This window comes from Pterocles gutturalis, unplaced genomic scaffold (genome assembly GCF_000699245.1).
Source record: "Pterocles gutturalis isolate BGI_N339 unplaced genomic scaffold, ASM69924v1 scaffold17222, whole genome shotgun sequence".
NCBI lineage: Eukaryota > Metazoa > Chordata > Aves > Pterocliformes > Pteroclidae > Pterocles > Pterocles gutturalis.
The window spans coordinates 1-14,775 of record NW_010113127.1 but is presented as its reverse complement, the minus strand read 5'-3'; the positions used below and the strand labels follow the sequence as shown (position 1 = coordinate 14,775).

Below are 14,775 nucleotides of genomic sequence, written 5' to 3'. Positions count from 1 at the left end.
TGAAGGGAGAACACAGCTGAATATGAACACCCCATGGCAAGTTCTGCATGATCATGATGAACATGAGACAAGCTGCTGGCAGCACTGAAGTTTGCTGTGAAGTGTCCAGAGCTCTTGGCCCAGCACAGCACTGCTTTATTGTACCAGTCCTCAGCGAACAAATTTGATGATCATCAGGAGTATAAACCATCCTACCAGTGAAGCTGACACTATCTCTTCCAGATAGGAGAATAAATACTTTACATGTGGGGAGTGAAAATACAGATCCCATCATCACTCCAGTATGACACCCCAAAGCCAACAATCTTAATACCCTATGCTAAAATAATGTTATTTTCTTCTGCTTTTGTACTTCACCTTCCCATTACCAACTCAAAGGTGAATTCCCATCAGGAGCCCTCATATCTGTTCCCCATTCCATCCTGAAACTGCCATGGTGCAGTGAGGCTGGTACTGCTCCTCACCCTCCCGTAACAGTTGATGTTTTCTGAACTGAATTCCAGTATTTAGAAGCTGTAACCACTTCTGGTTGAACAGATCAGCTTACATCGCTGGTTGCAAGTCAGTTCTTCTTTACCTCTATTTCTGCAAGAGGCCAGGAAACCTGGATGTGATATGGCTCTAATTCTTCAGGAGTAACATAGTCTGGAGCATCGCCCATCAGGTCCCGTCCCCTGAAGGATTTAGGAAAAGCAATGACATCGCGGATACTTGGAGCGTCAACAATGAGAGAGATCAGTCTGTCAAGTCCTAGAGGCAAAAAACAAATTGGTGAAATACTTGAGTTACAGCTCTACATTGCTTTCTCAAATTCAGAAAAAGAAAACAAAGATGAAGTAGATAATATTCCTGAGTTTGAAGAATAAAACTGAAGCAAGTAAGGGGAAAAAATTAATCTCAACCCATAGCAGAGAAATAGACTTGTCTGAAGAACAGAAATACCTAGCAAAATAAAGCTTTTCAATATTACAGAAAGTTCTGCAACACATCAAGGACTGCAAGACAGACACAGTGCCTTTGCAAAGACCACATAAGAAAACCAGCTAAGTGGCAGGAACATTGTCAGGGCTCTGCCCAACTGCTCAAACAAAGCCCTTGATCAGCCAGTTCTGAACTATTACCACCAGGAGGAATTCAGAAAGAGCAACAGCCTCTGCATGATTGGATGGAGGGAAATAACACTGGAAAACCACTGGAAAACTACTTTTTTGTGTGTTTTTTTATTGTTTGTTTTGGTGGAGTTTGGGGTGTTTTTAAAAAAAAAAATAAAAAAAAAGAAAAGAAAAAAACACAAACTTGCAAGATTCCAGAAAAAAAGCTAAAATCTGACAGTATCTGATTTAGTGAGCAAAACAGATAAGGAAGAAGGGAAGTGAGACTGAAGCAGATGGCAAGGTTGTGGCTGTGACCCAGGGCACAAAAAGTACCATGCTGTCACAAGCCTCTAGGCATGCAGTAGAGAGATCCTGTTCTCACTGTGCAGGAATGAGAATAAAGATGATAACCTAATCTTAATGAATATGCTGTTTGTGTAACAGTGTATAAGGAACATCCTTACAGCCACCAATATTGATTTGGCCCTTGCATAAGAACTAAATCACGCTATGACACTGGGGAGGAACACCAAAACGTTCTGCACTTGGTGACAAAACCTCTGTTTTCTTCTACAAAGCAGCTACAGAGATAGAAGCACTGTGTAATCCCACAGTTTACCATGGTGGTGGTGCCAAACAGCCACACCAGAACAGCCCTCTCTTTCAGGAGGACACAAGCCTTTTGATAACAAGCGTGAGGGATCCTGTGATCTAACATGCCCAAAAAAAACCTCACAAGAGATCTACATCCTGGAGAGCTACAGAGCACTCACCTAAAGCAATTCCTCCATGAGGCGGAGCTCCAAACTCCAAAGCCTCAAGCAGATGGAAAAGCACCTGAGAGTCCTCCTGCAAAATTACATAACAAGCGTCACTGGGTAAACAATGCTTTTCCTACTAGCAACATAAGATGAAGGTATGATGAAATCATGCATCACTCAGGGCTAGGGTTACATTTCTCTAAGAAGCACACGAGTGTTTCTTTCAGAATATGAAGCAGCTATTTAAATTAAGTAGTCATTTAAATCTCTGAGAGGACGTTAAGAGACATCTGTAGCTGTTACCTTCAGCACTTTCTCCAGCACAAAACGCTGTTGTTCTGCACTATGAATTCTGATGGAGCCACCTCCAACTTCACTGCCATTCAGCACAAGGTCATAGTGCTGGCTACGGACCTGCAGAAAGAAAAGAACGAGCACCTTGGCAAGGCTGGGGCACAGCTGCATTTAACACCAACCTGCACGCAGACAGCAAAGACACTGGGAACTGAAGCCATGACGTACTACAGTACTGGTCTCTCAGTGGTACTTTGCAGTTCAGGTACCAGTCCTACAGGAGGCCTGGACTGCTGCTGACAGAGCTGATCAAAGTTGATCAAAACCTGAAGCAACATGGGATGGGCCAAATATATAAGACTCCTCCCCTCAAGCGACTGTTTCCTTTAAGCTTCTTTTGTCAGGGGCACACATGGATATTTGCCACTCAGAGTAATCTGGCAGCCATCTCTTCCAAACAGATGCATACAACATGCAGTCAGTTCCATGAAACAACATCCCTTTCTACAGTAAAAACAGAGGCTACTCTCCCAGTTTTCCAGGACACGCAGCTGTAAAAGAGCCAGCAGGGCAGGCGTGAACTCAGTTACCTTTGTGGGATCAGAATAGAGGAGGCTGGTATCTGAAGGATGAGGGGCAGTGAAGGGGTGATGAGCAGATTCCAGTTCAGTGGGATTCTCTTCCTTGGGGAGGAAAAGTGGAAAATCCACCACCCACAGAAAGTGAAAAGTCCTAGGATCACGGAGCACCAGCCCAGCTGCCTCCAGAAGGTCAGCACTCTCCAACCTTAGGCTTCCTAATGCAAAGCACTGCAAAAGAGAAGGGAGAGAATGAGATGGGGCAATTTCACTAACAGGGAAGTCACTCAAACACTGACCAGGGAGAGTGTTTCATAAAGGTAGCATCAGAGACAGCATCAGTTGTAATGTATTGTTGCCTTAAATACTTTTGCCTTGTCTCCTAAAAGATATATAGCTTCGTGCTCAGGCAGCAGCAGCTCCAGGGTTTGGCAAAGAAAGTTGAGTAAGGAGCTAGAAAGCTCATTACCTTCCAAATGTTCCATCCTCACAGGACTCACCTAGACTAACCTCAAGCTCTACACAATACAGATTAACCAGGGCAGCACAGGGAAGATCTGCACTTTGTAGACAGCAAAATGAAGACATTGACAGAGAACATGATAACATTTTGGCTATCAAGCAAAGCATGACACCTTGTCACAAACCAATACTTGGAAGGCAGCATCTGCTGGAAAGAATATAGAGTAGGGTAGACAGAATCCCCCGTCATTGCTGCTAAGAAGCAGCTGTGCTTCACAAATCATCTGCTTATGGGAGACAAAATTACCTAGTTGACTTTGTTTTCCAAACTCTGTTTGATACTTTAAAAATGAAGTTATGGTGAGAGAAAAGGAGGCACTAATTTGTTCCTGTTTTATATTCCAGCCTTCATTTCAGTTATGAGTTCTTCCCAGAATTTGACTGGGGGAAATAAAAGTGATAGCTATATTTCAGGCATTATTTGCTGTTGCTGCAGCTTCAGAGAAAGACAGAATTAGATGATGACCTATTTTAATAATAAGAAGAATTAGAATAAGGCCAGATAACATCAAAGCTATCATCAGCAACATTCAACTCAGCCACCCAAGAAATGCTTCCTACCACTTGCTTGTGTTCACCAGCTGCCAGCAGTACCACATCATCGACCTGCAAGTTCAGTGCTTGGATAAGCTCTGCCTGCTGCTTCTCACCAAGAAACTTTGTAAGCAGAGACTTCAAGCTTCCATCAGGCCTGCAGATAATTTCCATGATTTCCTGAAGAAAGATAAGAGTACATTCAGTCCAATGCTGCCCTCTCTTGTCTTAAAGCATCACATGCTCAGGCACTGACTCTCAGCTTTTAAAAACTGCTCTTGTACCTTCCTCTGCCTGCAAGTGCCTTAATACACACTCAGTCATTCACTGCTTCCAATGCCTCAGCAGTGTTTGTCTCACCTGGTTACACTGGGACTTTGCAGACTCCTTTAATGACTCCAAGTCTTTATTTTTAAGATACCTCTGGGGAAAGAGCAAGAGAAGACACATTAAACGTCAGCAAAATCTATGGAAAGCCTAACCAGGATTCAAATCTACTGACTGAGCTGTGTCCAAGCTTCTCAAAGTTCTTTTGTTTTTAGTACAAGTTCTCATGAGGGCTGTGGAACAGGACAGGGCTCACAGCACTAGGTTGCAGCTGGGCATCTTCTCCAAGGGATCCTTTCAGGAAAAGCCCCTCTAGGCTGTACATCTGGCTGCAGTTTTTCTCTCTACTCACAGATCAGATGTAACTGGTCAGAGCTAGATTATGTCAACTAACTGCCTCCAGTGTGCAGGAACAAGGTTAGAACACCACATTGTTGATGGGGAAGGTTTGACGATTCCTCAATTTGTAGGAACAGAGCGAAACCAACTGGACTGACTCCCACACAAAGAAATGCAGTAAATGAGAACCTGCGTCAAGATCTTGATTTTTTTTTTCAGCTACTCTAATGGTTAGAGAGGCTCAAGAGACCACTTTTGTTTTGCTCACACCTTAGTGCCCTCTCATGGGAAGCTGGTAACTTGTGTTCTGTGCCAAAATTAAAGGAATCCCAAGAGAATAGTCAAAGTCCTGTTCCCCAAATAAAACTCACTGTTTAGGGGATTTTTCTTTCCATACTGCCCAAGCTGCAAAGATGACCACAGCCAGAATTAAATCTGCTTCCCTGCCAAAAATACACGGCTGTGTCAATCTTCTATATCTGTTGTCAGCCTTGTATTTGGTTTGTGACGTTCTCATTACACAACATGAGTTGTGCCCACAAATGCAGCAAAAGCAAACATGAGGAGGGCTTGTAACCACCTGGCCTTTCTCTCACTGGTCCAGAACAGAGCTGTGCCATACCTGGCTCTATTTCAAATCTCTTGCCACAGGGCACAATTTATTATTGAGATTCACTCCAGAAGCCATCCTTGACAAAAACAAGCTGATGCCCTGAGGGGCTTCACTATCCTCAAGGGACCTTGCAGCTCTGTTTTCTTCTGCCACTTCCTGAGGACAATATATTCTTCGCATCACCTGATCGTCTCCATTCCCCTCTTCTAACACCACTAAGCCCAAGCTGACGTCAATCACAACAAATCCCAAGTTCCCTGAAGGGCACTACTCCCCCAGTAATAGCAAGGAACATTTCCTTACCAACAAGGGAACTCAAATTGGTATTTTATTTATTTCACATAAACCATACGCAGTATGTAAAAGCATCACTTACCACTCCCTGAGGGATACAAATGGCTTTGACAGTGCCGTTTGGGTAACTGAGTGCATTCTGCACAAACCGAATGTCTGATCTTCGTAAAAAATCACTGATATCCACTATCTGAGAAAGAAGAGATCACAGGAAAAATCAGCAGAGGTATCAACATGAACCAAATATCCTCCACCCGTGTCTTAACACCTTCAACATCATTCCCTGGGATATAATTTCTTTGTTCATTGAAATCAAATGGTTCACAAAGAAATGAATGGGGCCAAGCTGGAATAACCATTAAGAAGCTGAACACTGCAGAAACAGAAATGCAAGACAGCTGGGAAAAGCCAAGGCTGAGATGGATGACAGTAGAGAGCTGCATACTGAAAAAGAAACCCTCCAAATTAATTTCTAGGAAAATATAAGATGCTTTCTTGCTTATTAGCACTGTTCCTCTTAATATTCTTATTTCATATACAAACAGTGCATGCACACAACTGCAGCTGATTACCAGGAAAAGATCTTCAGAAGCCTGTCTCATGAAGCACACTCACCAGGAGCATGCTTTGGAGTGCAGTTGAGAAAAGCACATACAGTATCTGTGGATGCCTTATGGGCTTCTGTTTTTAAGACAGTCAAGACACATTACTTCCTAACACTCCATTATCTTTAAAGTGTTCTAAAAATATCTATATATTTTCCCACAACCAAATAATCAAAATCCATCTCTTCTCCAACAGATGATTATGTGTGCAAACAGCAATGATAGGACAGACACCTTAGGTAAACTACAGCATTAAGAACCTCAGCCAATCATGTATCCATTATTTAAAACTAAGATTATTCTTAATACACTAACAGAAAAGAAAAGCTGCAAGTTCCCAATGGGGAAACCCTCACCTTCATCCCAAAGCGAGTGTCTGGTTTATCAGTCCCATAGTCAGCCAGCGCCTCCTCATATGTCATGGAAGGAAAAGGAGTCGTAATGGAGCCTCTTTCCTCAGGCCAGGAATATTGCAGGAGGCCCTCTATCAGTCTCTGGATCCCAGCTTGATCTACAAATGACATCTCTATATCTATCTTAAAACAGAAAACAAGAGGGGGCGTTCCACATTAGCTACAGGTTTTGCCTTTGCACTGCTACTTGCAGAAGCTCTTGACTATAAAGCCAGCATAAAAAAACCCAATATACTACATGAAATCACAGCATGACTGCATTAGACTGAGGACATGCTTACGATCTCTCTACAGCCTGATGACTCAGGCGACAACCTCCTCAGAGAACTGGATGAGGTAATGATGACAAGGACAGAACGAGAAGCCTTGAATGAACCAGGCTAACTCTGCCTAGGATCTCAAGGCTGAGGAATGGGATGCCTGACCCAGCAGGACAGGAGATTGCATCATCAAGCACAATCACTGCTGCAACACAATTCCCACATCCACAGCACCTGGGACTGCGCAGTCACCCAAGGACAGGGACCACTCTGTGCATGTCCCATACTAACTTCAAAGGGCTGCGTCTGTGAAACATGCAGCAAACAACATGGTACAGGCAGAAACTAAACCTGCAGAAAGGAAAACAGCTACAAGCTATTCAGGTGGAGGAGGGCGAAAGGCAGTGCAAGCTGGTTACCTGAGTGAATTCAGGCTGCCTGTCAGGCCGTGAACCTTCATCTCGGAAGCAGCGAGCAACCTGAAAGTACCTGCAATAGTACTTTTACTTAGACAACAATTTGAAGTACCCTAAATTAAATTGTGGCAACAGAATCAAACATAAAAAAAAAAAAAAGGAAAAAAGAGAGAGCTCTGTCCCCTTTGCAACAGATTATCATAGCCCTAGTTGCTCCCATCCCCTCAAAAGCATGGAATTTTGAGTGGAAGTAACTGCATCAGCAGCTGTATCCACCTCCAACTACATCTTCCAGAGGCATGTGGAGGCTGCCAGGCGAGCTGTGTCCCAACAGGGACATACGCAACCCCTTTTCCCACTTTCTGCTCCAACCCTGGACTCCAAGCAGCCATGTAAAACTCACTCATGGTCAAGGCCTGGCCTATAGTTCACCGTATGAACAACTGTATCCCTCTCTTTTGATTTTTTTTTTTTTTTGGAGAAACAAGCCAAATTAAAAGTTTTGTACTCGTGCACCCTGAGAACATGCTTTGTCTCAGTCATGCTCAGCTGCCCAGCCTCATCTCAGTTAGTTCTATAGGTTACTCTTGGAGAGGCTTTTATCACACACTAGATTTTCTGCCATTCAGGCAGACTGTGCTTCAGATCAGGTTTCCATTTAAAATAACATTGAAGATATCAGCCTTCAAACAGCACACATTTCCTCTTACTGGGAGGCATTACTGTTGGGGGGCAAAGGGCCTAGCTGAAAACTCACAAATATTTAAAGATCCCTCTTCAAAACACAGAATCTTTGGCAATAAGCTTTTGCAAAAGTATCTAAAACCACACAGATCAAAGCAAGCAAACCGTGGACAGGACATGTAGAGAGCAGGAATCCAAGAAACTCTTACCTGTCCAGGCCTCCAACCATAAGGAGCTGCTTGAACTGCTGAGGACTCTGTGGCAGACAGTAGAACTTGCCCGCTTCCCTCGAGGGCACAAGGAATTCTTTTGCTCCCTAGTGTCAGAAAGAAAAGCTTATACATTTCAGCAAATAAGTGGCCTCAGCTCCTGGCAGAGAGCACAGACTAGAAGCACAAGAAGAAAGGACCTACTTTCGCCATTATGAAATCCCCTTAGCAAGGAAATGGCTGTTTGTACATTACACTTAAAAAAATCTGTAAACCAGCTTGTTCCAAAATATCCCAAAGGAGGATTCTCCACCTTCTGCTCTGCAAGACTTATGCACAACAGTACTCCATCCAAGGCAGGGGTTTAAATGCAAGAACTCCATGTGTTAGCTGCATCAACAACTCCTGGGCTACAGCCCTCTTCTTTGTGACTATTTTTGAAATGAAAGAAAGGAATATAAACTCAAATTAAAATTACTTGAGTAGTGCCACTGCAGTAACCCACCAGTTAAGAGATAAGTGCTGGGCAAACAGTGTTCAGAGGAAGTTTTTTGGCTTTATAATCTGTCTGTCCCAGGACAGGTCTTGCATTCAACATGTGCTTTACAAGACAGAACTTTATTCCTCTGAAGGTTCAAAAAGCAGACCCAAGATATCACCTCTTTCCTTTCACTCCCTCTGCTTTTAAAAGGAAACGTATCAGAAATTTGCACAAGCTGTTATTCAGTGAGAGAACAGCAGTGAAGGCTGAGTGGCAACTGACAGCAATTCAACCACAAACTGCTGATGCAATTACAGGAGGCTAAAATGCATTACTAACAGAATACATACCCCTGGGGTTCTTTTAAAGAGTGTTGGAGTTTCTACATCCACAAACCCTGAGGAACAAACACATGCTTCAGATACAGAATATGCTGAGAGCAGGAAGAACTAGTATGACAGAAAATAAGCTAGAGTAGGGTTAGTCAGCAGAACAGGTAGTCTAGCACACCGTGTAGTGTCTCCAAAATCTACAGATTTTACTGCTTCTAAGAACAACTTGTGTAACAACAGATTTAAAGGCTCCGAGCTACCGTGATGTCCTGCCAGAACTGATGATGACAGAGGACTCCATTTAGGCTGAAAAATTACTTCTCTATCTATTTTGAACTAGGCTTTGCTTTTCCAAAAAGTAATTCCTAATTTTAGGATAAGCAAAAGCCCTGTAAGAAATCCACCTCTTTGACATATCTCCAGTTGGGTGATCAAAAGAGGGAAATGACCTGCAAAAGGCCTTTTCTTACTTAATTTTCTGGATATAGCTCATTTGAAACAACTGGTTTGTAGAATGCTAGGAGATTTCAACATACTTTGTTCTTCAGGCCTGCCCAACATCCCTCTAAAGACCCCACTGCAAGCAGACATGTCCTTATAAGTGGGACCAGTTTGGAGTAGCAAGTTGATTGGCAATCTCTCCCACCAACAGAAAACAGAAGGGAGGGCTAAAATGTTGTTTGCAGCACACTGTTCTTCAAGCCCTTTTCTTACCATGAAGGTTACACAGGTAGTCACGCATCTTCATCACTATCTGTGATCTCAGCCGCAGGTTATACTGCAATTGGAAGCTACGCAAGTCCAAGTAGCGATACTGCATCCGTAAAGCCTCTGATTTCTGGAGATAAGATATGATCAGGATTAAGAGACAAAATTCAAATTGCATGTCCAATGAAGCTGCTCCTAAAGCCGCAGGACAAAAAGGGGAAGCTAAAAAAGAATGCTGCTCTATTGCCACAACCCACAACCTACACAAACATCAGCCACTTAGAGTGCTTCCAGCCATGAAAATCACTTAAAAAACAAACTGTGATAAGAGCTACCTCAAAGCTCAGGATTTCAGCCCTCATTCTCAGCACACTGCAACAGACTGCAGCAATCCTCCTTGCTATTTTTAAGCAGAGGAGTGGTACCACACATAGACCTAAAGGAACAACATCGTTACTACAGATGAGGAAACTAAAGTAGTGCAGATGATGGGAATTGCCCAGGACCTGTAACACGGAAGAAACAGGTCCCAGTTCTCCCAATTCCAACACCTATTTATCAGTCACAGTCTCAATGGAACAGAGAATATCTTCAATTAACAGTAACGCCTCTCCTACACCATGGAGCCTGCACTAAAACTAACCTCTTGTAAGACTCTGTACTTACTGACTAGCTACTTGTCCAAATAAGACTAAGCACCCTTGCCTTAAAACACAGCAGTGCATTCACAGGTTCTGTTTCACACTCTCAAAAAAGGTAGCATAGCCTGATTTCTTTCACTCTTCCCTTTACCATCTGTTCTTGCAGCGATATTTGAAAACACTGTGCACTGTAATCATTCAAGCCTTATTTTCTGCTGAACTCTAATTAGAAATACATCCACACAACTAACAAGTAGCACCCCTATTTTAAATATCATCCTTCCCCAAAAGCAGAGCTGGGAGAACCAGACAAAGCTCTCAGATGTCTTGCCATCACCCTGGCCAAATTCACAATTTACAGAAAAGATAGCACTTTGGTTAAAAAAACAAACAAACAAAAAGAAAAAACAAACCAAAACAAAACACAGACACCTTGATAAAATCCTTGATTTCAAAAGGTAGCTTCTTGCAGGAGTTTAAGATCTCTGCAGTCTCCGCCTTCACTTCGATATCCCCTGTTGGCATTTTCTGTAGCAAAAAGGCAAGAAAAAAATTAATTACAAAACTTAGGGAAAACAATTGGACACGGGCATTTCACAGATGGTCAGGGTGAGGAAAAGAAACCCATGTGATTATCCTCCCTGCCTTCTAACACAGTATAACTCAGAGAACTTCTCTCAAGGACAGATTTCTCCAAGATTTCCCTTCTGTTCAGAAAAACACAAGTCATCTCGCCAAAAGTGGCATGCTCTTTCCCAGTAGTATATTGATCTCTACCAGAAATACAATTACTTTTCCTTTGCCTTCTCCTTGAAAGCCGTGCTGAGCAGAGGAACAGTCAGGCACAGACCCTTCTAGGGCACATGCACTTGAACAAAATTACTAGTTCTGGTAGATTCAACAAAACCATGCAGTATACATTTCAGTTGTGTATTAGCAGCATCACCATCGGTCCTTAATACAAGTCAAAAAAGGCAACTTGTGAGGAACTTCCCAGAACTTCCAGTTCTCAGAACTAGTCTTCTTTTCTTAGATCCCACGGGAGAAGAGACAGCTTCCCCAACTTAGCACTGTGCCACATCAAAGTTCATCTGAACCTACAGAACTTCCTCCATTTACCAGGGGAAAGTATATACAACCTCCCAACAAAATGATAAATGATTAAAAGGAATAGAAGCACTGCTTGAAGCCTTCATTCTTTATGGACATATGTAATTGGTCGGAGCAAAAAAAATATGATCATAAAATTCTCTTTAGGCCTGCCAGTGCTGGGATATATACAATCCTGACAGATCAATCTACAGCTGATTACAGTGACAGCTGAGGAATGCACAGCATTACCAAATTATTCAGCCTCTGTTTCCTCTATCATGAGAGCAGCAAAATCTATTCTGAGTGAGAAACAGGTCATCGCATGCTGTGGAACTCACAATGACAAAATTTCTTTTTCTTGAAAATAAGTAATCTCAACTACACTTTGAAAGCCTGAAAAAGCTCACCATTATCCTTTCAAAAGGCTGGGATACAATTTAATTTGTGGGTGTCTAATGTGCTTTGAGGTTCTCCTAAGTTCTATGTCGTAGCAGTTGTTTCACTTCATGTTATCCAAGGATAGGCTGTGACACATCCAGACCCCATGGCAAAGCTGTAACACAAAAACCACCATACTCCCACTGTCCAGTGCTCTTTTTCACAAGGAATAAAACCCCTGAGAAACCCCAACATCCTCACCGGATTCTCCTGCCCTGGGGGCCGAGGGGACACAATTCCAGTCACTCGCACAACAGACTCCACTGGGACATTAGACAAGAGCTTCTTCACATGGGAATGTGCCTGCAAGAAGATGACAATGTCTCACAGAAATCCAAAGAACAGGATAAATGCACCGGGGCATCATTTCTTAAAGGTCCATTTGAATCTGGGATCGCTCCTCCATAACCCAGAGGAAACAGCATTTACATTTCTGTTGCAGGGTCCGATCAGGCTCTCATAACGCTTAAGTCTGTCAGACTGAGTGCTCTGACTCCCAAGTAAAGTACCTCACTCTGCTCTCCATGTCTGCTGGATGCAAGCTACCAAAGAGAGAAGAAAAAAAAAAAAAAACAAAAACAAAAACACAAAAAAAACCAGACTAATTTTTTGGTAGTCCTTACCTCATCCTGTGGAATGAGGATCTGGGTCAGGCCCTGGAAATCCCTCAAAACCAGAAACAGGTCTTGTCTGAACCAAGAAAAAGATAAAAGGAAGAACATGTTTTTCCAAAATTCAGTAGTCTGCTGCTTTTTAAGCCAAGCACATAGCAACTAGCTACTTTCTGTACCTGGTGACTAATCTCAAAGCACTTCTAAGTAACGTATGTACAGATACTTTTCCCACATCCGAATCTAATCTGAAAAATTTGTTTCATATTTTGCCCAGCCATAGACAAACAACATGAAAATAACCAGGAGAGGCAGGATTTTAATTTGAACATTAATCCATGTAGAGCAGGGATTATGAACACGTGCAATTTCCTGCTTAGAAACATCATTCAGATACACACATTTAGATGAGCAATAAAACTAAAGTTCACATGAATACAAAAAAAAAAAAAGCCCAACCACAAAACAAGGAGAACACTGGTCCCATAAAAAGTTTCACATGAACAATCCACACTTCTAGACTCAGAATCATAAATCTTGATCTCTTCAGCTGCACTAGAGACAGCTACCATTGTACTTAATCCACCAAGAAGCTGTCAAATCAAACATGCTCTCGTTGTCTTTAAAAGCAAGAGCACAACAATCACATTGCAATAATCCTAACTCTGTTTCCTGGAACTCCATCCATGACTGCTCAAAAGTGAGATGCTCAGGATCTCCTGACAAAAAAAAAAAAATCCATGCAGAACAATGCTGGACAAAAATCAGCCTCTCTGGACTGTAAAATGCAAAAAATTCAACTTTTGGTACAAATTAATTTAATCAAAGCCACAGAACCTATCTCCATTTTAAAAGCACATACCCAGGAACAGAACATTTTGGAGTATCGTCCATGCTGTACGCACACATGCTTTTCACCCGACATTTACAGCGTTCAGATCCATTAGGAGTGATTGTATCACATCACCTATAGCAAACTATTGGAATTAACATTTCATCCTCTGCTTACCACCTTTTTCTTAATATTTCCTTTTTAAGTAAAGCATGCATACTTTAAATATGCATCATTAGATGCCATAGTTGAAAAGACAAACAACATCGTATGCTTAAAATTTAAGGACTCTGTATAAAAGAAGTTACTTGCTCACAGCTGTCAGAATTGTTATAGATATGCCTTCAGCTGTTTCCTCTCCTACACAACAAGAGTAATAATATTTAACTGCTTTAATGTTGTAATGAGGATCAATTAGCATCAGTATGAATCTCTGAAATTTTAAATACTGATCCGGCATGGTTCTCAACCGTTTCACTCACTTCAGAAGTGACTACTGCAGGATAAGAAAAGATAACCTGAACCATCAAAAAAAGTGTCTGAATCCAGGCCAAGAGCATATATTGGATGCAGCAAATACCCATCTCCATTTTCACCTTGGTTTGCATTTACCTTCGATACTGAACCCATCCGTACAGTGTGACCTCTTGTCCCACATGAGCAGAACGCAGCTCTCCACAGGTGTTGGTCCGATTGATAAAGCTGTTGAAGTCTGGAATAAAAATACTAAATCTTGTGGCTTTCGCAAACAAGCAAAACAGTTACTGAGCTCCCCTCCAACACCAACATAATTAGATGTACACAAAGAAATGACTCCATACATCCCTAATACAACTGCTGCAAGACATTAGGACATAAATGACACAAAACTGTTCTAAACAAGTTCTTAACAAGGATCATTTATGTGTCTCAGTCAAACTTTCATACAGAAGCCTGAATGCAGTCTTGCTGCAAACTGTTGCCCTGCAAATTTCAGGGGGAAGAGAAGGGAAAGCTGCAGATCAGTCCTGAGGCACACTGACAATTCCACACTCAAATCTAGAAGACACAGCAAAAAGGGGGCTTGACAAGCCAAGGCTGAAACATACTGACACCCACCATAGGGGTGTAAATCGAACGGTTTTCTGCCTGTAACGACTAGTAAAAGGCCTGAACCATTATGGAAGACTTTCCAAAGACCCCAGTGTGCCTGGCATCACGACTTAGTTATAAAACCAAGCATACCATGTACAGAACACGCTAGTTTCAGCTTGCAAGGAAAATTTTGAAGGATGCTATTATACACACATACGTGTATAATTATATTAATTAATCTCCCTTGTTATCTCCATTACAGCCTTTACAATGAAAAGAGTAAAGTAGAGGGCAAGAAGGTTTGTTGTCAGGTTAGGCATTCAGCTGCCCCTGTTGTTTTTATAGGGTGTGTGTTACAGAACAGAAGGGAAAAAGGAAAATTAAAAGCTTAGGGGAGAAAAAAGAAATAGACAAATGAGTCTGAAATACTTTGAATCACAATTCACTATGAGATGCCAAATATCAAATGAAAGCAGGATTTAGAGAAGACATTCTTCAAAGTGATCCCGGTGAAACAATTTCTAGGTGTGTCTTTAATCGGCTGTGCAGACTACCCTGACCTGGGTCCGAGAAGGAGAAAAAAAAACAAACAGAAAACAAAAAAAACCACCAAACCAAACCAA

General features: G+C 42.1%; 1 protein-coding gene across 1 annotated transcript; it reads right to left on the bottom strand.

Moving 5' to 3' along the window:
• Positions 1-277: 277 nt before the first annotated feature.
• Positions 278-13,817, bottom strand: DARS2 (aspartyl-tRNA synthetase 2, mitochondrial; the record flags this gene model as incomplete). The annotated part of the gene is made up of 16 exons (XM_010074355.1): positions 278-750; positions 1,868-1,943; positions 2,159-2,269; positions 2,740-2,958; positions 3,811-3,963; positions 4,144-4,206; positions 5,439-5,546; positions 6,318-6,497; positions 7,054-7,123; positions 7,944-8,050; positions 8,775-8,821; positions 9,471-9,594; positions 10,538-10,633; positions 11,837-11,938; positions 12,259-12,325; positions 13,691-13,817. Coding segments are annotated over 16 exons (1,838 nt in total), but the record flags the coding sequence as incomplete, so codon positions are not given.
• Positions 13,818-14,775: the final 958 nt, after the last annotated feature.